General features: G+C 52.9%; 1 protein-coding gene across 1 annotated transcript; it reads right to left on the bottom strand.

Moving 5' to 3' along the window:
- Nucleotides 1–1,089: 1,089 nt before the first annotated feature.
- ZAP70 (zeta chain of T cell receptor associated protein kinase 70) lies at nucleotides 1,090–25,070 on the bottom strand. The gene is made up of 13 exons (XM_037055045.1): nucleotides 24,938–25,070; nucleotides 13,349–13,797; nucleotides 12,488–12,648; nucleotides 7,303–7,441; nucleotides 7,121–7,202; nucleotides 6,998–7,044; nucleotides 6,743–6,794; nucleotides 5,532–5,724; nucleotides 4,807–5,013; nucleotides 3,134–3,326; nucleotides 2,904–3,044; nucleotides 2,694–2,806; nucleotides 1,090–1,407 (listed from the first exon to the last, which is right to left on the bottom strand). Exons 2-13 carry the CDS (start codon nucleotides 13,748–13,750, stop codon nucleotides 1,284–1,286), a joined length of 1,854 nt encoding a protein of 617 aa, XP_036910940.1. The 5' UTR covers nucleotides 13,751–13,797; nucleotides 24,938–25,070; the 3' UTR covers nucleotides 1,090–1,283.
- Nucleotides 25,071–25,363: the final 293 nt, after the last annotated feature.

Raw genomic sequence — 25,363 nt, 5'->3', positions numbered from 1 at the left:
ACCCCACATGTTGGGCTCTGTGGGGATACTGAGGCAACGAACATTTGGAGACAGGTCGTCTGAGTGGTACTGAGCTGGAACTTGGGGCACCAGGTGATGAAAACTCCACCTATGACTGCCTGGCCCAGGAAGAAAGGTGGGACAGCTGAGCAGGGTGCTGGGCGGCAGAATCGCNCCATCCACCTGGGCCCCCCACTCCTCACAGTGCCAAAGCCCCCAGTCCGCCCCTACAGCTCCACAAACAGGGAGACACACTGTCTTCCCAGAAGCCACAGCTCCTTGCCTTTCCTGGGCTCTGAGTGAGTCCTGTGCCACCCTTGGGCCAATCACTCTGGGGACCAAGCCAAGAGAAGGAGGCATTGGCTGGGGCCTGGGGATGGGGCCAATCACAGCTGAGGAAGGGGAGCTGGTTTGAGAAAGAAATGCAGGAATCTGGCTCCATTTCACCCCACATGTTGGGCTCTGTGGGGATACTGAGGCAACGAACATTTGGAGACAGGTCGTCTGAGTGGTACTGAGCTGGAACTTGGGGCACCAGGTGATGAAAACTCCACCTATGACTGCCTGGCCCAGGAAGAAAGGTGGGACAGCTGAGCAGGGTGCTGGGCGGCAGAATCGCCTGAAGACTCTTTAAAATGCAGCAGTGCTGAGGGGTGGGGGGCGGTCAGCTCTCCACTTAATGCTACCATGCAATCACAAAGCCAGGGAAGCCGAGCTCAGCAGTGTACACAGCCCCTCAGCCCTGCCCCCACTCACCTGCTCTGGTTTCCCCAATCTGCCACAGCCCCTCACTCTAATGAAGACATTCTCAAGGAAGAGAAGCAGGAAAGCCAGCCCCACACAGGAAAAGTTGTTTCAGACACTACCTATCAACCCCTTTATGGTCCCACCCTCACCCCCAAAAAGATGAGGCATCTCAAAGAAAAGAGAAGCTGAATTTATTCCAATGACTGGGTCTTGCCACTGGAAGACTCCCAGAGCCTTCCCCTTCAGGGCCACAGGAGGGGGTCTTTGTTGTAAGCAACACCCCTCAGCTCAGGGTGCCCCAGTACCTACTGGGGGAAAGCCCACCCTGGGGCTTTCCTCCTCCCCAGCCAGAAAGAACAGGTTCCCAGGTTCTAGGGAATGCTAGACCCATGTGGGCCTGAGGCCTCAGCTATCGCTTCACAGCCCAGCTGGTCAGGAGAAGAACTGGGCTGGCCCAGCCAGACTGGAGGGCCTGGGATGGGACTGAAGGTCCGGGAGAAAAGCTGGGGCGCAGGGGCCCCTGGGCAGGCTGGTGCTCAGGCACAGGCGGCCTCGGCCCCCTTCCCACACTCCGGGGAGCCCTCCACCTTGCTCGCCAAGCTGTAGTAGTAGGTCCGCATGCGCTGCTCCACAGCCAGGAAATCTGGACGATCCTCCCACCTGTGAGGGTGGGGCAGATTTAAGCCACTGACCACACAGCCAGAACCCAAGTTCAGTTGGAGGTGTACGTGTAGGGGGCTCAGACATCTTGGGGCTATCGGGATGATGGAGTATCGGGGAATGGGAAGGTCTTCCTGGCATGAGAGACCGGGATTTAGGGTTGCTTAATAGAAGCAGGGCTGCAGACAGAGGGATGCTGGGTGCTAACTGGTGAAGACTCAGGGAGCATTGGGCTGACAGCGACTGACCACGGGAGCTGGGCTACCGGGTGCTGAAACACTGAGTGTGGGGAGTGCCCGGGGTTGTCAGGGTGTCTGGGCGCTCGGTGAGGCCTCCTGTGGGCGTCAGTATGCTGCCCACGATGGAAAAGAAGGTCAGGGTGCAGAGGCTGGTCTGGCTAGTGGGGAGCTGGGGTAGTAGTAGTGCTGTGTGTGGAATATCCATGGCTTGTGTTGGGACGTTAGATGCCAGCCTCTGTGGGTTTGGGGGTGTTGATGTATTACGTATTTCCTCATGGAGATAGGTTAACAAATGTTTGCGTAGGGAAGGCTGATCCTGTGTCATTTATCATAAATAGGGTGTCTACTTATTCGGTTGCTTGGGTGTCAATGTCATGGGTACTGGCCAGAGGAGGAACGGATGTTGGGCAGGCTAGGAAAGGCATCAGAGCTGGAGTGGACATACGTTGCACCATCAGTACAAGGTGGTAGCTTGTTTGGGCCCATGTTGCCTGTTGTCTGATGGGACGTTGGGATGTTGACGTGTCAGGAGTTGGGGTGTTCTAGTATTATGATTTGACCAGACAGACGTGGGGTTTGAATGTAATTAGTGTTTCGTACTTGGTGTTGGCCTGTTTGGGTGATTAGGTATTGAGTGTTGGCTGGTGGAGAACTGAGGACTTAGATGCAGGAGTATTATCCAATGCCTGAGAATTGGTACCGTATCTTGGGTGACAGGCTACTAACTTGGTTGAGTATGGCGCAATCGATGTGCTGCGTGTTGGTTGGTGGGGGACTGAGGTTTTAGATGCTGGAGCACTGGGGGTCTACAGATAGGGTGTTGGGGTGCTGGGCCCCCGGAGCATTGTGGGGCAAGTGTGTTAGAGAGTTGAACACAGATGCAGAACTAAAGACGCTGAGTGTTGGAGAGGCAGTGAACTGGTGAGCCTCGGGGCGGGACGGCACCAGGAAGTTCTGCTGGGCCGAGGGGTTGGGCACCAAGGCCTTTTGCCCCAGGCCCAGGCTGGGTCAGTTCAGCTGGATCCCCTCCCACCCGCTGACACTCACTTGTAGATCCAGCAGTCGTTCATAAGTGCATACATTTCAGGCGGACACTCTGGTGGGCACTCCATCCGCTTGCCCTGCTCGATGAAGGCCATGACCTCGGGGCCCTTCATCTTCTGCTTGAGCCAGAGCCAAGTTCACGTATGAGTAACCAGGGCCCCCACCCTCCCTACCTTCACACCCAGCCAGCTGCCCGCCTCCGCCCACGCCTGCCTTGTAGGGCTTCTGGCCGTAGGAGAAGGCCTCCCACATAGTGACCCCATAGCTCCAGACGTCGCTGCGACTGGAGAATTTTCGGAAGTTGATGCATTCAGGTGCGTACCACTTGAGCGGCCACTTCCCTGCCGAGCGGGCCTGGGGAAGGGGAGATACTGCTGGGTCAGGGCCTGGGAACCCGCCCCTACCCACCCCACCCACCTGGGCACCAAAGGGGTGGGTCTCACTGTGTAGTAGCTATCATCAGCGCCCAGTGCCTTGGAGAGGCCAAAGTCGCTGATCTTGGCGTAGTGCCGGTTGACCAGCAGGACGTTGCGTGCCGCCAGGTCACGATGCACAAAGTTCTTCTCTTCCAGGTATCTCATCCCCATGGACACCTGGTGCAGCAGCTCTGCCACATTGCTGACAGGAATCTCCTCCCTGGGTGCAGGGGAAGGCAGGGTCAGCGAGGAGGGGACAGCCCAAGTTCCCAAACGACCCAAGCCCATGTCTCCGACCCCACTGGGCACGTGTTCCTGCTCATGAAGCATCTGTTGTGTGCCAGGCATGGGGCTGAGGACATAGCGGTGAGCACACAAAGCCTCTGCCCTCATGCAGGGTCCAGGCTTCAAATTTCACCCACATTCTGTGATTCCCAGTCTTATCATTTGCCTGCATCCGTCATGTCCCTTCAGGGGGGCTTCACGGGCATCTCAGAGATCGTAAGGACGAAGTCAAGCTCAGGATTCTGTATACACACACAGACACATGCGGTGGCTCCTGCCTCTCCCTCCCCGCCAGCAGCTCCATCCTCTCATCTGTTCAGGCTGGAAGCCTCGCCCTCAGCCCTTCCTTCTCACAGCCCAGTATCCAATCCATCAGCACAGCCTGGCAGCTCTGCCTTCAGAATCCCTCCAGAACCCTACTGCTTCTCCCCGGCTGGCTTCTGCCACCCTGGCCCAGCCTCCATCATCACTCACTGGACCAGAACAGTCACCTTGGTCCTCACCCCCCACAGGGTGCTGCAGAACTGTCACCTTCCCACCCACATCAGCTCTAGCCACAGGCCCCATTACTGTTTCTCCACCACACCGGGCTCAGTGCATCTCGGGGCCTTTGCAGGCTGCATGTGTTCTCCACCACAAACTTTTGTGTTTTCGTTTTCTTTTATAACATTTTAAAAGTGCAAAACAGCCCTGGCTGGTGTGGCTCAGTGGATTGGGTGCCAGCCTGTGAACCAAAGGGTCGCTAGTTCGACTTCCAGTCAAAGCACGTGCCTGGGTTACAGGCCAGGTCCCCAGTGGGGGGCACACGAGAAGCAACCACACGTTGGTGTTTCTCTCCCTGTCTTCTTCCTTTCCCCTCTCTCTAAAAATAAATTAATTAAATCTTTTTTAAAAATGCAAAACCATGCAAGACAAAAGTAAGCCATGGGCTGCAGTTTGCTGACCCTGCTTTAGGTCAGAGACAATCAACTTAATTTCACATGGGTCATGAATCTGGCCTAGAAAGTTGGAGTGGCAGTCTTTACAACACTCAGTGCTAGCACTTAGAAAGTTCTTGCAAGTTGTGCCAGCCACACCCTGAGCACTATACAATATGAATAGCAACTCGTCTGATCCCCACAAAGACCCCTTGAGGTAAACACTATGACCACCACTGTGGTGTAAATGAGGAAACTGGGGCCCAGACAAATAAAGAGACCTGCCTGGGGTCTCAATAGTTAGCGGCAGGGCTGGGACTCAAACAAGGTCAGACTCTGTGCTGGGGTGCGAAAGTGTGCGTGTCGGGGCCTACAGGGGGTAGGTGTGAGTGTGTTGATGAACATGTAGAATGTGCGTGCACTCATGGGCACAGCACACCCAGGGTGGACAGGATGAACCCCCGCCCCGTCCCAACCACCCGGCAGCCCAGGGCTCACTTCTTCCCGACCAGGAACTTATGCAGGGGCCCCCCGCCTGCCATCTCCATCACGAGCATGAGAGCCTCAGCCTGGCAGACGCCAATGAGCCGCACAATGTAGGGGTTGTCCAGCTGGTGCATGATCTGTGCCTCGCGCATCATCTCGTCCTTGTCCGCCTTCTCTGTGCTGTGCTTCAACACTTTGATGGCCACGTCAATCTGCTTCCTGCCACAATGCATGCCCACAAGGGAGGTACACACGTGAGCCAGCGCGGGCCGAGCAGGCAGTGCCCCACCCTGCCTCCTGCTCGCTGGACTTGTAGAAAGGGTACTGGGCTCTGCCACCCAGACCTCCCTTCAGGACCCACACACTCAGTCCCCCAGCTACCAGGAGTGTCAGCTGGGGCAGAGCACAGCCAAGTTCCTCCCCCAGAGCAGCCCCTCACTGAAAAAGAGCAGTTTCATTCAAAGTTACACTCTCCCCTGGATAGCCTGTGTTCAATGACAGGTGGATGCAGGGGTTCAGGGGCCCCTCTATGACACCCCTGGAATCGGCCAAAGCCTATGAGATTAGCAACTGCAACCCAGCCCAGCCTCCCCTGCCCCAGACTGTTTCCCTTACTCCCTCTCAAGGAAAATCCTCTAGCAATTTCCTGTCCCAGGTCTGTTTCCCAAGCAAACTGACATCACACCCTGGCTCCTCACCCAGTGGTCCCCCCACTACATCCTCAGGGACAGCCATACTTGCGCATACGGTAGACGCCCTGGCGCACTGAGCCAAAGTTGCCGCAACCAAGTTCAATGTCAGCCATGAGGAGATTCTCACGCTTCAGGAAGAGCTTCTTGTCCTTGAGCTCTTCAGGGTCACTGTAGGGGCTCTCATACACGCTTGTGTCCATGGGCATCGGCCGTGGCTTCTCTGAGGGTGCTGGGCGTGCTGGGCACACACACAGAAGCGCACTCCCAGGTCAAGAGGAGGGAGAGAGTGGGGGGATGGGAGGGCAGGGAACCTCGGTACCCATAAGGCACATGTCCTGGACAGGGGTGTACCTCCTAGAGTACGTACAGGCACATGAGTACATGTGTGTACATTACACACACAGGTACACTCCTGGTCCCATCTGCGGGTGCACTGGGAAGGCACATCCAAGTAGACTCTAAAGGTATGTGCATCGCTTTGTACATGTAACCATGTGTGCCCCTATGTATTCATGCATATGCACCCATGTACACTCCCACTGATGTTTCTTGTGGGGGGGCCAAGCATGTGTGTATAAGTAACCATTAGAGTGCCAGATGCAATGTGCACATCTTTACCTGTGTGTGCATTAACATGTATGCACATAGTTCTCTGCCTGACCATGTCTCCATGGGCACCAGAGGTGAACCTCTGTGTGCACACACAACCATGTATGTTCTCTGGGCACACACGTGGACAGGCTTGCATCCACACATCAAACACAATGGCATCGGCAGCAAGATATTTTAGGAACATGGCCTCCAGAGCCTGTCTGCCTGGGCTCCAGTCCTGCTCTACTACTGCCTGGCTGCCTGACCTTAGAAAGTTACTGTCCTTCCTCACCTATACAATGAGAAGAATTACTGAGACTGCCTCCTGTGGCATGTCAGGAGGATCTAACCAGCTCCTATGCACAGTGAGCTTGGAGTGTAACTGGCACATAGTAGGTGCTTAACAAATGTGTGTCTGTGCCCTGAGCATCCCAGGTACAGCCATGTGTTTCCCCATGCATGTCTGCACACCCATGTACATGCACACAGAAAGCTGTGATGAGTGTGCCCCTGTGCAGATGTCTGTAGGCACAATGTGTGCACGGAACCAACCAAGCCAACTTCCACCGGCCGGGCCAGGCCCATGTGCCTTCCTGGAACATACCCAGAGCCAGCCATCAGCCTGGCACAAAACCCACCACACATCTCCACTTTTGCCAGCTCACCTGGTTCAGGGGTGTATCCATCTGGGTTGAGGGTGTCCGTCCGTCTCTGAGTCTAAAGGTCATGAGGTCAGCAAGAGTCAGTGGGGCCCAAACTGAGGGCACCGGCACCTCTCATGAGGTTCAGAGGATTCCCAGGAAGAGTCCCCCATTCCACGCAACCGAACCTCCACCCGAGCCTCACCCTGGGGACAGGACCATGGCCCACCCACCAGCTCTGTCCCTGAGGCCCCAACTCTGAGATGCCAGCTGACTCACATTGGTGAACGTGGATGGGTGGGCTGGTAGTGTGGGAGCAGCGACCTCTGAGGGAACAGAAAGGACAGTGAGGGCGTGAGGGAGAGCGTCTCCGGCTCCCCCTACCCCCGCTGCCCAGCTCACCTGCACTGGCGCTGGTGTTGGGGCAGGCCTCCTTCAGGCAGTAGATGAGCCCATCAGCCTTCAGCTTCAGGTACTCTACCAGCTACAGGGGGAGGGGCTGTCAGGGCCCCACTCCTTCCCCCCTGGGGAGCCTGACACCTTGCCCTGTGTCTCCCCCACAACAGAGTGGGCGGGTGGCTCACCTGCCAGAGTGTGTCAAACTTGGTGCCCTCCGGTATGCAGTATTTGCCGGCCTTGTCCTGGCTAACGAGGTAGTGGTACACAGTTTTCCCATAGATCAGAGACAGGGCATAGGTGCCTTGCTCTTTCCGGGGCCTCAGCCTGGTGGGGACAAGGAGGGAAGGTCACCACCTTGGCCCGTTTTGTGGTGTCCCCCAGCTGGGCCCCAGTTCCCACACATACACACTCTGGTGGCCCTACAGAGCCTCATGGAGAAGCAGCTGGGACTGGGGGAACCAAGGTCAGTCAGGCCCCACTCAACTTCCAGGCCTACTGGTCACCTCCAGGCCAGTGGGGCACAGGGGTCAGGGAGCAGAGAAAAAGTCATCCAAGGACAGACACGTGACCATTCACAAGGAAATATCGAGCCCCCAATAGCAGACACTCAACCTTGAATGACCTAATACTCAGCCCCACAGCTGGACACTTAGCCATGCACAGAGCGATGCCTGGTCCTCTGTGGTGGAATACTTGTCTGGACACTTGGTCTTCCATAAGGGGACACTCAGACATCCACAAGGGGACACTGAACCAATTAAAGGGGACACTCAGCCATCCACAGGGGACACAGCTACCCACGGTGACAGTCAGCCATCTGTAGGGAACACTTGGCCACACATGGTAGACTTCGGACCATTTTCTTGGGGAGAAAAAGTCATTTCTACATGAAGCAACAAAGGTAAGTACAATTCTGTGGCTAGGTCATGGGACGCTTTTGTACAAACCAGAATGAGTCACTGTTATCAAAATAGACCTTACAGTTATTTTAACAAACAGACCTTTGACAGAAGGAGACCCTTCTCTGCTATAAATTTGCCAAAATAAATGTATCTTCTGTGACTATGAATGGGAATTGAGCCTCTCAAAGATGGTGCCTTGGTGCAGTGAGAACCCATCCATCCACACACATGCGCACATACAGACGGACCCAACTGCACTGGGGGGTGGGGGGAGTGCCTGTGAGAGGGTCTGGCTTTAGTAACAGTCCCAAAGACAGCATGATCCTGAAGAGGTTAGGAACCACCTAACACCTTATCATATGCTCCTGAAGGCTCTTCCCAGAGGTCCAGTTTGTTTACACATAGAATCAACCAGTACCACAAATGCTGGAATTATGCAGAAAGGCAGCAAGCTTTGGCAGCAAAAAGCCATCTATTTTATTAAAGATTTTATTTATTCAGTTTTTAGAGAGAGGAGGAAAGGTGGGAGAAAGAGAGGGAGTGAAACATCAATGTGCAAGAAACATCTATCAGTTACTTCTCACACACCCCCACCTGGGGACCTGGCCTGCAATCCATGCATGTGCCCTGACTGGGAAACAAACCACGGACTCCTCAGTTTTCAGGCCAGTGCTCAATCAACTGAGCCACACCATCCAGGCCTCCATTTTTTATTTTCTGTTTATTGAATTTAGAGAGAGAGAGAGAAACAGAGAAAGAGAAAGAAACATCAGTTTGTTGTTCACTTTACGTATGCATTCATTGCTTGATTCTTTTAAGATTTTATTTATTTTATTTTTAGAGAGAGGGGAAGGGAGAGGGAAAGAAACATCAACGTGAGAGAGAAACATCAATCGGTTGCCTTTCGAACGTGCCCTGACTAGGACCAAACCTGTATCTCAGGCATGTGCCCTGACTGGAATTGAACCAGCAACATCTCACTTTGCAGGAAACTTTCATGCCTGGTCAACTGAGCTACAGTGATCAGGGAGATTGGTTGATTCTTGTTTGTGCCCTCACTGGGGATCAAACCTACAATGCTGGCATAGTGGGACAATGTTCTAACCAACTGAGCTACCCAGCCAGGGCCTCCATTCATTCACTTCAAGAGCTCTTGCATGACCCCAGCCTTAACTGCAGACCTGAGTGGTATGGGTCTTTCTATCACACCCTGCACCCTGATCTCAGAACTAGACCAGGTCTGGGCATGTCCCCGGCCTCATGACCTACCAGAGATGTTCCTCTCACTGCTACCTTATGTGAGGTTCGGTGCCTACCTTCAGCTTTGACCTTTGGCCCCTATCTACACACTGAGAAAGTAGTTAGTGACTATAGGAACCACAAGAAGAATCTACAACAGTTTCCATCCAAAGCACCGCTTGCCTGACTTTCCAGCAGTGTGGCTCACCGTCACAGCTTCTGTCTCTTGACATTTTTCCAGCATGAGTCACTGTCCCTCATCATGTCACTGCTCCAATTGCTTCTGAACCCAGCACCAGCCTCAGTCTCTACACTGTACCCAGATCTTACCTCCTGCTGCCTCACCTTCTGTGGCCAGAACTTGCCTCTGAGCCTTCAAACCAGCTTGATATCCAAAGCACCAGCTCCTCAAAGCCACTGGCCCTGGTTCTTCTGAGATTCCTCTTATCTCAACAGATGGGTTAACTCTAAGCTTATCATAAACTCTCCTGTGTTGATGCAAAAACTTTGCAAACTGTTTCTTTGGGCAATGGAATTCTTTGTCAAGCATCTTCCATGGAAGCTTAAAATATGAACAGGTCAAAGCTGAGCTGGGATGGGAGCTCAGTTGCCACCTGCTCCACCCTCCACTCAATTCTTCCACCCCCTCCCTCCCCTAGAATTCTCTGATACTTTCAGAGGGGGCTTAGGCAATCTGGGGTTTGCTTTTAACACCATTGGAATGGTGGAATAGTTGTCTGTATGTGGGACATAGGAAGGGAAGAGGGAGAGGAGAGAAGAGAAAACAAAAACCAAGACCAAAGGGAGGCAAAAACTGAGGTGATAAAAAGCTGAGTTAGGAACTTGCGATGAAATCAGGGAAGGAAATCTAGACTGTAAAAACTAAGAAAGGGGAAATTACATGTCATAAAGAAGAAAGAAGAGGCAAGAAGGAAGAATCAGCTACACCGACAGGAGCGTCACACAACCTCCTCTGGTTGTGTCCAGCTGGGAGGGAGCCCCAGACACTCTGGCACCTGAGTGAATGTGTGCATGAGTGAGATATGAACTTATGTGAGTCTTGTGACCACATGTTGGTGATGCCTTAGTGAGCATCACACCTGAGATGGGAAGTGTGCAGCATCTGGACGAAGACAAGTAACATCTGGACCAGCCCTCACTATGTACTAGAAGATGGAGCCCCCTGGAAGCCCCCGATACAGGCTCTGCCCTCAAGTTTACAGCCCAAAATGAAAGAAGGGGCCCCAAACACCCATGTTCGAGAGGCCCACCACCTCCATTATGATCTCCTTGTTCCAGTCCTATGATGGACTTGGCAAAATTGGCTGCCTTAATTCCTCTCCTGTGGACAGTCCTTTTCCCACAGTGACTCTGGTTTCGGCCACTTAACTTGCTTTGACTAACAGGACATCAGTAACATTACACAAGTGGAGGCTTAAAAAGTGCCGTGTGTTTTCATGTGCCCTCTGTGACTATTCTTAGGAACTCTGCTACCACCACCACTGAATAAGCCCAGGCTGGCCTACTGGACAATGACAGCACTGCAGCCACTGCATCCCCATCACCCAGGGGACACACGGCCGACAGCCAGACACACGAGCATGGCCACCCCAACCTATACAGTCCCAGCCCAGCTGACCCAAAGGAGAATGGCTCAGCTGACTCACAGAAGTGTGGCAAGTAAAAAAAATGTCGTTTTGAGCGGGTAACTCTTGGGGCAATCTGTTACATATCAAAAGCTACGTGATACAAATACATGGCTAAGTTTACCCTCTTAGAGAAACAGTCCTACGTTACGTCGTTTAAAAGCCTTCCTTGCTTCTGAGCATTATCTATAATGTGCATTCAAGAGTTCCCTCAGAAGCCTTAGAAACTTTACTCCAATTTTATCCTGTCTTTAGGCAGGTTAAAAAAATTATTTTATCAGATGACAACAGAATCTTGTGTTGGAACCTGCACCCTGTGGGAGACCTGAAGGCAGTCTGGTGCACATGAGAGGCTGCACACGGGCAGGGAAATTGAGGGCAACTGTAGGCACAGCCCTAGGAGAGGTGGACGGGAGCTGGGATTCAGCCATTTGGGAACTCGGGCTATGAGAATGGAGACCCCTGGAATTCAAAGACATTTTGAGGAGGGCACAGAACTTCCTGAGGTCACAGGAAAGAGGCAAGCACTACATTTCTCTAGATCTTGAGGCCAGAGTGACCTCAGCTGACATCTGGGTAACATCTGTTATACAGGGGACCTGTGTGTGGACCAGAAAGCAATAGTGCCAGCAGGGCTCTCAGACACTTGTAGGGTTAGATAAATAGCTTTAGAGATTCTTTCATAATAACACACTCACAAACAGCCACATGGCTCAGCTGTAACTCAGACACAGACAGACACACGTATTCACCCACATGTAACAAAAACTTGCATTCAGTACACTTTTGCTATATGCCAGATACTATACTTTTCCCACAATGTGACCCAGACGGTCTGCCCCGCAACCTGGGCACATATTTACTCTACACATATTAATTCATGCAATTCTTACAACAGCCTCTTGGGGAGGTACTATTCTCATCCACAGGGCAGTCAGAGGCAGTCACCTCTTCCTCCCCGGAGCTCCTCCTGCTCCAGCTCTCACTTAGCTCCCAGCACAGCAGCCTCTTTGCTGTGTCTTGATCTTGCCAAGAGCCTGCCTCCTGTTCTAGGTACTTCCCATTCCCATTTGCCAAGAACACCCTTCTCCCAGAGAGCTGCACACTCACTTCTCACCTCTTTTGGTTCTTCCCTCAAAAGCCACCCAATAGGAAAAGCCACTTTTGGCCACCTAATCTTAACCCCCTCCTCGTCACTTGACACACTTTGTGTTTTATTGATTCATCTTTTTTTTCTTTCTGCTCCACAAGGACAGAGAGGGATTTGCATCTGTTTTGTTCAATGCCATGTTCTCAGTGCCTGAAACAGTGTCTGGCACATAGCAAGTATTCAGTAAATATTTGTGGAATGAAGCAGAAACCAACCTACTTGCCAAGCATCCCAGCTGGTAAGTAGTGGACTTTGGACTCCATTCAAGGCAGTGAGCTGTGGGTCCTAAACACTGCTGCTCCTCTCCCACGGGAAAGCCCTTTGCATACTCAGAAACACACCACCCACTTTCACCTGAAGCAAAGGCACACCCCTCCTGGTTTACTTGCACACTGAGACCTGACCCCAAACCCCAGGCCCAGTCCCCACATACAGGAACTTGCCGTCGGTCTGTGAGCCTGAATAGAGTTTGCGCTCGGCCTCCTCCCGCGTCAGGCTGCTGTGGTACCAGGGCATCCGCTCATGAGCTGTGGTGGCGATGAGCTTCTCCACCTGGGGCGCCTGGCTGATGATGGCCTGCTCCAAGGCCTCACCCTAGGGAAGGAAGGGCCAAAGACACTTATAAGTGACGTCAAGTGTGCAGCCATAGGAACCCTATTCCATCTCCTGGACCCTCCCCACAGCCCCTATCCATGAGCCCGCTCCCGTGCCCACCCGGGCGCTCCTGGGTAAGTCCTTCAAGCTGTAGAGGACCACCACACTCCCCCATCCATCTAGGCCCCGCCCACCCAGGGCGGAGCCCAGAACCCGCCTGGCAGCCAGCCCAGGCGCATCTCTGGCTTGAAGTTCTGACACTGGTAGGTAGTCAAGCACCTTGATGTAAAGCAGGGGAGCAAAGACCACGGCCACCCACCCTACTAACCACCCTACCTCAGGGCTCAGCCCCACCATCCTCTCGAGCCCCACGCCCAGCCTAGCCGAAGCCTTGCCCTATCTCCGGCCTAGAGCAACCGCTACCTTTCTTTCTGGAAGTTTGGACCCCTACCTCAGAGGCCTACTCCCAAATCTCGCCCCCAGCCAGCGCCCCTCTCCGTCTCATGGAAGCAGCATGTCAACGGAATCCAAGAACAAAGTCCTTTATTGTCGTTGTTAGCCTTCCCTCCAGCTTCCAAACCAGATGCAGCGCAGCAAAGCACAGGTTGGCGGAACGGATCGTTGCTTCCTGGGTCCCAGGGCCCACCCCCCTCGGCCCGCCATCCCCGGGCCCGCCGCCTCCCGGTCCCGGCGCTCTCACCTCCAGCTTCCACGTCTGGCGCACGTAGTCTCGCACCATGGCGTCGCGCAGGCAGTCGAAGACCCCGGGCTGCGGCTCCAGCCCCGACGGCCGGTTGCATGGCTTGCGCAGGTTGCAGGGCAGACCGTCTGGGTCGCGAGAGTAGAACTCGCAGAGCTCGGCGGGCCCGCAGTGCGCCTTCCCGCCGGCGATGGCGTAGGTACCGTTGAGCTGGCGCTCGATGGGGAAGTGGTGGAAGCGCAAGTCGTGCACCAGGGAGAGCACGTAGCCCCCCAGCGAGCGCAGGCACTGGCGCAGAAGGAAGAGGCCGTCGGCCATACCCGCCAGCTTCAAGTGATCCTCGGCCTCCGCGCGCGAGATGCTTCCGTAGAAGAAGGGCAGGTGTGCCGCGGGGTCCGGCATCGCGGTCGCGGCCTCCGGCAGATTGCGCCCGTGCACCTCGCCAGACCCTGCGGGTTCAAGAGGGATTCGAGCCACGTCAGGGTCTCGGGTTCGCTTCCTGAGCTCTGTCCCTGGGCTCAGAGATAGTGAGAGAGAGAGGCCACATTGAGGGCATCCGGGCCCACCTTGTGGAGCCTTCTTTGGACCAAAATCAACCTGGAGAGGAACCCCAGCCTGGTGCACCCAAATCAGTTAGCCCCAAACTTTCCCCTGACCTTTCAGAGACCTTGTGTGCAGTGCCCAGACAACCCCACTGCCCGCCCCCACCCCCACCCCCCGGATCTGCGCCTGGAACCCTTCATTCATTCCCCAAACTAGTTGAATTGCTACTGTGTTTCCGGCCAGTGCTGAACACGGTCCTTAGCACTCCTGAAGATAACAGTCTGAGCAGGAAGGGGATGCAAATAAACAAAGAAAGGGACAAAATAATAATTACAGATGAGATCAGGCTTATAAAGGAAATAAAGAGTGACACTGAGAGGGAAAGAGGCCACGGTTGCTGGGATGGCCGCCTTCTGTGAGCTGAGAGCTGAAGGATGGGGAGGAGCCAGCTCTTCGCCGAGCATGGAGGAGAGCAGCACCGCAGGCAGAGGGACCAGCCAGCGCAAAGGCCCTGAAACTGGAGCAAGCTTTGCTTATCAAAGAGCCTTACTGCGTGAGCCTTCCCTGCGCTTCTCCACTCACTCTCCGCAGCATTAGAAATTCCCCTTCGTTCTTTCCCCTCTGCCTCCACGGGCAAGTTTCTAGAAAGCAGAAGCTAATCTGAATACCCATCAATAGGGGCTTGGTTAAATACATTAGGGTTTAACTCCTAGGTGAACTTTGACAGAGCCATTAAACAAAATGAGGAGTGTGACCAGGAAGTATGATCATATATGAGGGAGCGGGGATGAATAACATTTAGATAAATAGTGAGGCAGATCACCTAAAATTATCCTCCTTCCTTTTGGAGTGATGATGCCATCTCATGATGCTAAACACGGGATTTACCGGTGTTTGAATTCCTTAAAATTCAGAGAATGTGCCCTTAAGATTTGCTCATTTTATTGTATTTGGACCCCTCTACTAAAAAGAGCCATAAAATATTAAACCCTAGTTAATGATCCGTGTGCAGAAATGTTTAGGTGGGTACTGATGACTGTCATGTGCTTCGAAAGGCACCCAAAAGTAACACTGCCTGCTGGGTGAGTGGGTAGGTGGAGAGGCGCAGTCAAGTCTTGGGCTTCACAGTCGTCCTGGCGAGTCCATGCAAACACCCAATGAGCAAATACTGAACCATGGCTCCCAGAGGAAGTCCAAGTTAGGTTCCTCCTTTGAGCTTCTAGTCACATTTTCATTAACCAATCAGTACATAACCTTGTTGTGTGTGTACTTCTGTTCAAAGACACCTTGTATGTTGACTCATTAATGTGGACTTCTCAGCCGACAGCGCTGTATCTGTAAGTTTATCCGACATCTACTTCGCCCATAAGGCACCTCGCAGCCTTCTTGCGCTTAAGAACCCTGGACAAGTACTTCAGCACTGCATCTGGGGCCAGTCAGACAGTGAAATCACCAACAAGCAGCACGAAAGTGTGGCACCAAGTAGACTGTAAGAAGGACACTAGCTTCCAGTACGGACGCTAAAACAAGAAGGCAGAGTAGCCCCTTGTTCCACCTGAGCGGGCATGTGCATGTCAGTCGATTCAAGTTTCTTCCTGCTCTGCCTGTGTTCTCGGATGACCGTGAAAGAGACTCGGGTACTCGTTTGGGGTTACAAACAAATTTTAGTGACAGGCTAGTTCACAAACATGGAATCCAGTAATAATGGGTACTGACTGTATGTGATAAAGTGAATGCAGCAAAATGTTAATTATAGGATGTAGAGGGTGCCTCATGAGTATATAGCCAATTCTTCCCATTTTTCTGTATATTTATAGTTTTAATATAATGATGAAAAATTCTCTCTCCATTGCAGTGTCCAGTCATTTCTCCACTAAGGTGAACTCAGCAAGGCCACTCAGGCTGTGTTCAGGATAGGACCCTTGGGTGTCTTTCTTGGATAAGCAAATGTGTGCAAGGGGCACAAAGGAAGCTTCGACGGGCTGAGAAAGGCGGCCCTTCCCCTGGGTGTCCGGGGATGCGTAAGGATGGGTCCTGGGCCAGAGAGGAAGATACAGCAAGTCCTCACTTCACATCATCCGTAGGTTCTTGGAAACTGTGACTTTAAGTTAAACAGTGTAGAAGGACCCAATTTTCCTGTAGGCTAACTGATATAAACAAATTCATATGGTCTGGTCACAAAAACACCACCGAACTTCTAAGTAGTGACTCAAAGCTCTTCTGATATTAGACACTGAAGTAAATGTAAGCTAGACATACATATAAGAGAGATGAATAAAAACAAGTATAAGAGAGTTCTGTTTCAACTTGCTGTTTCCAGTTCTGGGTCGTGGTGCTCGGAGCTGTCTGAGGGTCACTCACACACACCCGCCCACTCGGACCCGGACAGTGTAGACACGCTGACTCCTTTCACATGCTCACCTTTGGGGTGGGGGAGGAAACCAGAGTCCCTGGAGAAAACCCACACAGCCATGGGGAGAAGGCACAACCTCCACACAGAGGGCGGCCCAACGGAGAACCAAAATTTGTTTCCCATCAACATTATAATGAACACAAAACAGCGTTATTTGAGGGCCTGCTGTACCGAAATGGGAATCATTTCAGGGAGAGGTTTGGGTCAGGGGCAACCAGAGGAGGGGCCCAAAAATTTGCATTTCAACCAGACTGCTTCTGACTTCAGGTTTGGCAGAGCCAGGCATGAGGGGCTTCCTGGATGTCCCAGAGGTTACTGATTACTGGCGGGTGATTAATCAGGGACTGCATTTGTGTCCCCACCTGTGGGGACAACTTTGCCCACAAGTCCCCCCCCCCTGCCCCCGCCCCCGTCCGCCACAGATGAAAGTGAAACTACCAAGACATAATCTGTTTGGGGAGGAGAGGTGGTCAATCTCTCAGAGGAGAGAGACCAAGGGTCCCTTCCTCAAGGGGCTTGTATTAGGTTGTAATACACAGGAACACAGGTCAAGCTCATCAATCAGGGTCCAGCAACAAGGATCAAACAGTAGATAACATTTCAAAGAAATCTGAGGGCTTAGTCTGAGTCAGGGTCTGTCAGTAAGGGGGTTGCAAAAACTCTGAGAGACATACTCATTTCCTGCTCGGACACTTATCATATGAATAAAAGCACTCTTAGCAAAGCAGGCTTCACAGGACTTTAGGAACTCTTTCTTATGCCCAATCACCCTGGATCCGACTCTAGGATCCTGCTCTAGCCCGCAAAGGGCTGCACCCTCCTCCCAGTCATAGGTGTCTAGGCTTAAGTGGATTAGAGCCAGGAAGCACTTCTCCCAGATGGAAATGGGAACTCAGGCTATGTCATAACAGCTGGGGGGTGAGGGTCCATCACTCCCTCTTTGCTGCAGGCCCCCAAGTCCTTCCTTGAGGGCCTCCCAAGTGATAGTGTCTGGCTTTGGTTGCTCCTCCTCTGAGATGGTCTCTGACTAACCGACCATGCTTTGGGGACAGGGGATGAAGCAGAGGCAGCACTGATGCCAGAGATAAGCTTTGTCTCCTTAGTGGCTCACAGTCCGGAGGTCGCTCACTCAGCCTTAGCCATGGGGGGCGGTTACAACCCCTGAAACCAGGCGCAGCGGTTTCCAACACCCACCTGTAGACATAGGTCACCATTCTGTAAGAGGGTTTAAGTGGAGAGCTATATTCACCTAGAGAAACCGAAACGTGCATTCATACAAAACCCAACTCGGGGCTGCGACAGCAGCTCTGTTCATAATCGCTAAAATTAGAAACAGCTCCGATGTTTCTCAGCAAATGAATAAATAAGGTGCATCCTACACTGGGACACTGCTCAGCAATCCATCAAATGGAATGAAATGCTCATATACCCAGCAACATGGATGAACCTCAAAGGCACCACGCTGAGTCAAGACGCTGGGTTCAAAAACTACGACTGTCTGATTCCACTCATGACTGCATCTCAAAAGAACGGAAGCACCACTATGCTCATTGCAGTGTTATTTACAATCGCCAAGGTTTGGAAGCAGTCCAAGTGTGCGTCAGTAGATGAGAGGATAAAACAACTGTGGGACGTTTACACAGTGGAATGCTACTTGGCTGTAAAAAAGGAAAGTTTACCCTTTGCAAAAGTTTACCCATTCCATATGGATGGACCTGGAGAACATTATGCTGAGTGAGAAAAGCCAGTCAGAGAAAGACAAATACCATATGATTTCACTCATATGTGGAATCTAATGAACAAACTGAACTAACACGCAAAATAGAGACAGACTCATAGACAGAGAGCAGATGACAGCTAAGTGGCGGGGGGAGTTTAGGGAGTGGAGGGATGGAGCAAAAAGGAAAAAGGACTCGTGGACAACAGTGTGGGGACATATAAGGAGACTAAATAGTAATGGGAAAAAAATAAACTTCAGGAAGAAAAAAACACTGTCGTTGGAGGACACATCAGTGGCTGCCAGAGGCGGGGCCAGGAGAGCATCGCCCACACAGGGGCATGAGGGAATCTCTTGACTGCGATGGCAGTTCCTCAGCTGTATGCATTTGTCAAATCTCACAGAAGTTTTTATTAGAATGAGTGATGAATTTTACAGTATGAAAATCATAACTTAATTTTTTAAATCGAAGGCGGATAAAGGAGCTGGAAGATGTAGCATGCCAGGCACTGAAAACAGTGACTGAAACAGGAAACAGAGGGCTATCTCCATGCCTGCTCCCCTCCTAGACTCCTGCCCACTCGCCCAGCCTCGGAGTCTGTCCTGCCTGCAAGCTGATCTCCAGGTTGGTGGGAGCACTACTATCTCCCCCTGGAGGGCAGGGCACTAGGCAAGCACTCAATGCCCGCCTGGACCCTGGGTCCCCTGAGTGATGGACACTAGCGACCCCCACTCCTGCCTGAACCTCATGGATCCCAGGCTCGCCTCCTCCCTGTCTTAAGGTTTCTGCTCTCTCCCCTTCCCCGACCCTGGTCCCCTTACTTGGGCCTTCCTGTCTGAAGCTGAACATGCTGCCACACCCACCCACCTAGTCCAGATCTCTCTTCCTGAGGTTGGGGTGTGCTGCCGTCACCTCCTTTGATCTCTACTCTACCCCAGTTTCTATTAATAAAACCTGAGATCCACATGTAACTCACATAGTGCCTGTGGTTGATTGGTTGGTTGTACCCGAGTCGGTTTCCCTCATGATCTGAGCTTCCTGGCAATTCCTCCCCAGGGCTTTCCTTGCTCAAGAGCCTACTGCGGCTCCCTCCTGCCTACTTCATTGACTCTCACTAAACTCTTCAGCCCACCCCCCGCTGCAGCAGGGCTGTGCTATTAGCCTTCCCTCGTATTCACTTGCATATTTTGTCCACCCAGTACCCTCCACTGAGTACGCCCTCCCTACTCCTCTCTGCTTTCCCAATCCAGGCAGCTCTGCCCCACAGATTCAAAGTGCTGCTCCGCACAAAGTGTAGGGGCACAGGACATGGCAGCGAGATGGGGGCCTGTCCAGGAACCGTGGTAAGGGGTGGGGGTAGAGAATTTTGTCTCTGGGCAGGAAGCTGTGGTAGGAAACTGTTGGCAACACAGTTTGAGAAGCTCCTCCCCTAAGCACAGTAGCCACAGGTGCAGCCTGGGTAGCCAAAGGCAGGTTCCTGCAGAAGTGGGGGATGGGGAGAGGCTGACCCCTGGGGCTCAGTCCAGGGCTGTGAGCCATGACTAGCCACCTTGGAAGGGGGGGAGGTGTCCCTGAGACAGGAGCCTTTCCTATGCACTCTCAGTTTTAGCCCAACTTCCTCGTCTCACTGCCAACAAAAACAACAGCTTTCAGAGGGCCTGGTCCAGCCTGCAGCCTCCTGTGCTCCCACAAGGCAAGAGGACCAGATGCTTCTGTCCTGAGCGGTGTCCCTGCACACGCTGTGGCTTTCACAGGAGGGGCACCCACGGGGAGACACCCCTTCCCTGGTCCAGCAGGACTGGCCCCACCGGCCTCCCCTTGACCCCGTGTACAACTTGTGAGTCCAGGGATCCTAACTTTGCCTTCCTGGAGTGTGCAGCTCCACCAAGACACCCTGGGACTCCTGTCTGGCTCTCACAGCCCGGGCCACAAGACAAGGAGGAGGAGACCTTTGGTCCTTGGCCAGACATATCTGCCGAGAGTTCCACCACTCAAGTATTCTCATGGGGCAAAGACCGGGTTAAATCATATCTGTTCCAGACAGACCTGACCCTAAACATACTGCAAAGGAAAAACGGTGGGTCAAGTGGCCAAATACATTTTGAAAAGCGTATTAGCATAGTAAAGGCTCTCATGCAGCCACTATGGAAAACAGGATGGAGATGTCTTTAAAAATTAAAAAGAGAACTATCATACGACCCAGCAATTCCACTTCTGGGTGTTTATTTGAAGAAAACAAAACCACTAATTTGAGAAGATATATGCACCCCTAATTCACTGCAGCATTATTTACAATAGCCAAGATTATTTACAACACCCAAGCAACCTGGGTGTCCACTGGTGGCTGATAAATGGATAAAAATGCTTTCATACGTACATACAATGAAATATTAGTTATAAAAAGGAATGAACCTTGCCATTTGCAACAACACAATGGTCTTTGAGAGCATTTTGCTGAGTGAGATAAGTCAGACACAGCCAGGCAAACACTGTGTGATCTCTGGAACACTGATACATGGAATCTAAAAAATCAAAACTGATGAACGAATCAACAAATGAATAATAAAGGCTCTGAGGAGACCAGAAGGGAAGGACCCTTTTCAGCTTGTTTAGCCCATTGCTAAATAGCACAGCCGTCAAGGTCTCCTGTTCCACACAACCTATTCTGAGCATTGAAAGCTCCAATTAAATGCCCATCACAAGAACTCAGAGGGGAGATGGGCTGCAGAGGCCCTAGATCCAACTGGACCTGCCAGAGGGGGCGGAAGTGGCCCCAGCAAACCCCATAGGCTCCGCCTGCTACTCTCAGCCAGACACCAGACACATCCCCACCCAAGCACAGGTGAAATGAGAGCCCAGCTCCTCTGCCCAAGACCCCAAGTCCCCCCCGACAAGCCTCTTTTTCTACTCCTTTGTCCACAGGCCATGGTGGGGCCTGTGGTGGGGCCGACCAATAGAAGTGGCACAGGCATTTGTCAGGCAACAAAATGCCACCTTGGTTACATTAAAAGTCACAAGGACAGCAATTGGCATGGTGCCACAGATGACAAGAGCCTCCTTCATATTTTTTTTTCTGACACAGGGCTTCAGATTTTAATCAAAAAATTATGAATCGACTGCATAGTAGCAGGTGTGGTTTTGAGCAGTGAGTTAAACACGCCAGACCCCACCTGGAAAACAGGGCCAGCGAAGGTGCCAGCACCAAGGGACTGAGGGGTCCCCTGAGAGAAGGCTCACTGTGCGCCAAGCGCGGGGCCCGCCCTGCCCTCATGCCGTCTGTCCTTTTCTACCACTACTTACCGCCTGCCAGGGCCTTCAGGTCACTCAGGCTCAAAGCCCAGACCCTTGTGGTGGTCCCCAGGCTTTGCACAATCAGCCCCATCACCTGCTTGTACTCAGTGTTTCCCCACTAGCCACACAGGCCTCTTTATGGTACTTGTTCAGGTCACTTGAAAAACATCAGTCATGGCTCAGACGTGGGGCCTTGGCACTGCCTGTCCCTCCTGCCTCACTTCCTTCGGGTCTCTGCATAAAGACCTCCCCCCCTCCTCCAAGAGACCTTCCCTGAACTCTCTCTCTCTCCTTGACCCAGCTTCATTGTTCTTCATCCCCAAAATGGGATAGATGTATCAATGTGTTGGCGTATGGCCTTTAACACGTCAGCATACATTATGACATGTCTTATATGATGGAAAGTAAACACTGTAAAAGTGGGCACCCTTTCTTGTTTCTGTCCTACACCAGCCAGGTACATAGCATATGCTCAATAAATATTTGTGGTGCACAGAGGCCCCCCAATACAGGGTACCTGCAGAGGTATGCAGCTGCGGGGATGGGTGGAGACACCTCTGTGGGTCTGGGGAACCTGGAAGCCTGGAGAGGATGAGAGGCCAGGGGCCTTCCTTAGGACAGAGGAGGACGGGTGGACCCAGAGGCTTCCTCCACTAGCAGCGGCGGGAGAGGAGAGGACCAACCGGAAGGAGCCTATGCACAGGCTGTTTTCTCGGCCAGGGGCAGTGCCCACAGCCTGCTCCTGCCAGACAGATGCTGCAGGGCCCCTCAGTTGTCCCCTCCTCCCAGAAGTGCCCCTCCCAGGGCTGAGCCAGGCACCTCCTCTGCTCCCCCAGGACTGTCCTCCCACATCGCAGCCCCGATGGCTCCTAAGAGCCCTGTCCGTCTGCTCCTCTGTCCCTAACTGGGTCAAGCTGCCTTGTTTTCTACTGTAGCCCCTGCTTCCTCCCAGTAAATGTTTGTCACGCAGGTAACAACAGCCTCTGTGCCAGGGACTTTACTGCACCTCTACAAGCATTACCCACTCCATCCAGTCCTCACCTTAAATCTACTCACTGGACATTGCTATTTCCATCCCTCGGCTAAAGAAACAGAGACTCAGAGGGGCCAATATCGGGTTCAGAACCACTGCAGCCCGCAATGGCAGCTGGGACCTGAACCTGGGCTCTTCTCACCCGCAGCCAGCACGAACTGCTCTCGGATGAGTGGTTCGGTGGGATGGCAGGACCCTCGGCTCTGAGCTGGGTGCTCAGGGATTCCCGCATCCCCACAGACCTTGGGCTGGCCCAGGGGCGGCTGCGCCTTGAGCCACATTTGACTGTCAGGGCCCAGATTCCTGCAGGGTCAGGGGCACGTCCTCACACCCAGCAGACTCTCTAAGTGTCTGTTAAGTGACTGAACAACACCTGTTTTTGAGAGCAGTTCCCCTCACTCCAATCTCTGCTGCCTGAATTTTGAGGGCTGGGTGACCTCCTCAAGGAGCTTTCCCTCTTTAAGTGTCAAGCTCTGTAAGGGAGAGACGAGAAAAGGCTTTGTGGATGGGAAAAGTAAGACGAGCCAGGAGAATGGAGACCGGCAGAGCTGTGGGGACAGCATGGTGCTAGCCTGGGTCCTGTAGAGCATTCAGCAGTATTCCTGGCCTATGTGTACCACATGCCAGTAACCCCGGCAACCACACCGGGTCAGGATGAAAAATGTCTCCAGACATTATAGAATGTCCCCAGGGTGAGGGGAGCCCCAGGGGAGGGAGGAAGCAAAATTGGCTAGGGTTGAGAACCATTGTCTTAATCCTATGCTGTGGGTGGGGCAGGGAGTGGCCAGCACATTGTAGCCCCAGGAAAGTCCAGGAGCTGTGAAGTCCAGAGCCTGAGCCCACCCAGAGCTAGTAACAATCACTAAAATTACAGCTGGCACTGGACCAGCACCAGTTTGAACTGTGTGGATCCACTTACACACAGATTTTTTTTTCAATAGCAATATAGCAGGCCCTCCATACCTCCAGGTTTTGCATCCATGGATTCAACCAACTGCAATGGCAAGGAGTCATTTTGATTCACGGTTGGGAATCTGCAGATGTGTAGGGCTGACTGTATGCACTGTCCTGTGCCATCTTACGTAAGGGACTTGAGCCTCCCCAAGGGTCCTGGAACCAATCCCTGGTAAATGGGGAGGGATGACTGCGGAGTCAAAAGTTATGCATGAATTTTTGACTGTGCAGAGGATCAACACCCTTAACCCCCACGTTGTTCAAGGGTCAACGAGAACAGTATTTCTATATAGCACCTACTATGTGCCAAGCACCCTAAATGTATTCAGTCACCTAATCCTTGCAAGAACCCTGTAAGTGAAGGATTTGTGAATTTGGGACTGAAGCATACGGAGGCGAAGTGACTTACCCAAGGTCACACAGCACACACAGTAGGAGACAGAGCCAGGACTTGCATCTAGGCCTCCTAGCTCCGGAGTGCCCACTTAACACCAGCCTGGCTGCCTGCCCATCCAGTCTGCCTGCCTAGGCCGCAGGCATGAGTCTGGAGGGTGGGGAGGGAAGGGAAAATAAGCCCAGCGGTGGCAGGAAAAGAGCTTCGGCAGGCACCCCAGGAGTCCCTGCTCCTGATCTCTCAGCAAAGCTTTATTAAGCCCCTGCTGTGTGCGTACTTCCCTGGCTGAAACAAGAATAGCAAAGATCGCCTTGAGTTGCTCACTACATGAACCCCTGTTCCTTCCTGCCAAGACCCTTCCTTTCCCAAACTCTCACCCAAGGGTCAGGAGCCAAGCACCTACTCGGTGCCAACACTTAACATCTGCATGTAACAGATGTGCAAACTGAGGCTCAGAATGGCCAAGCCACTTGCCTAGGACACACAGTGACCAAGCAGGATTCACGCGGTTTGCTCCTTCTGAGACCCGTCTCTCTGGGTCCCACTTTAGCCTAAGCTGCCCCACAGTGGCTGGAAGAATGAGACTCATCAGCGTTTTGTTGTTCAAGTTCGCAGCCCTGTTGAGCCATCCTCATATTCATGGGGCCTGGAGCCAGGGCTTTCTCTGGAGGTTTCTCTGCTTCCTAGAACCAAGGTTGCTACCCTGATGGACCCAGCAGGAGGCCAGGGACTGAACAGGTGTCTGCATGAGCCCAGGACGCTGGCGCCTGGCTGAGCCTCTGGAAGGGGAGCTGCTTTCCTCAGGGTAGCCAAAGGCCATGTCTGCTCTCTTCTCCGGCCCAACACCTCCATCCCAGTCCGACAGCCGTCCTGGTTCTTCCAGGTGGCCTCCTGACTCTGTCCCTCTCCACCAGACCCAGGGCACCCCCACAGACAGTGGCCGGTTGCTGCTCTGTCTGGGATGACTTACCTGCAATGTCTCTGGTCCCCAGTGTTGATGGACAGTGGGTTCTAGATGAAGAATTGGGGCCCAAGAAACCAACTTGGGTTTATCTACAGCCCAAGCCCCCAGCTCGAGGCTGCTGCTGGCTAATCACCCTAACATGCCCAGGCAAGGCATAAAGAGGTCCACCTCACCAGGGTCTCTCACTGAAGGGGAATTTTACTCCCCCTCTGCCAGCTACCCCAGAGCCCCCTGGGGTGGCCGTGCTGGCCCAGCAGAGGCAGAAGGATAGCCACTCACCTGCACTCACAGTAGCAGCAGCACAGACCCAAGCAGGGCAGGGATCTGGGCCGGAAGGCCTCGAGCTCGCTTCTCAGCGGGTTTCTCTGAAACTCAGCCTATTTCCTTGATGCAAAGACAGGAAAGGGGGCTGCGTTTGAAGCTTACGTGTAAGTCACAAAATGCTGTGTGCAAGGAAAATTGTAGGCCACGTGCTCCTGGGAGGGCAGAGGGCATTTCCGGGGGCCACCAGTACCTACCCCAGCAGTGTCGGGGCCGGGGAGCGGGGACTGAGGCTACCTACTGGCAGGGGTTATGCAAAAATAATTACTCCAACAGCACCCCAAGCCTGGAAAGGGGTAGGAGGGGAACTGTAGTGCCGGAATTGTGGGCGGGACAGTGGCAGTGGGTGGGGGATCCCCAGGACTCACTGGAAACAAGAATGCT

The sequence above is a fragment of the Sturnira hondurensis genome, unplaced genomic scaffold (assembly GCF_014824575.4).
Source record: "Sturnira hondurensis isolate 20B ecotype Veracruz unplaced genomic scaffold, ASM1482457v3 Scaffold0008480, whole genome shotgun sequence".
Classification (NCBI taxonomy): Eukaryota; Metazoa; Chordata; class Mammalia; order Chiroptera; family Phyllostomidae; genus Sturnira; species Sturnira hondurensis.
The sequence above is the reverse complement of the archived record's forward strand: the minus strand, read 5'-3'. Positions and strand labels throughout refer to the sequence as shown.

What these genes read in the sequence shown, in the direction of transcription:
- ZAP70 (XM_037055045.1), bottom strand. Translation starts at nt 13,750, where the DNA reads ATGCCGGACCCCGCGGCACACCTGCCCTTCTTCTACGGAAGCATCTCG. An exon ending in GCCAGACGTGGAAGCTGGAG is followed by an intron (nt 12,649 to 13,348) that starts GTGAGAGCGCCG and finishes TTCCTTCCCTAG; the next exon opens with GGTGAGGCCTTGGAGCAGGC. An exon ending in TGGATACACCCCTGAACCAG is followed by an intron (nt 5,725 to 6,742) that starts GTGAGCTGGCAA and finishes GTGTGTGCCCAG; the next exon opens with CACGCCCAGCACCCTCAGAG.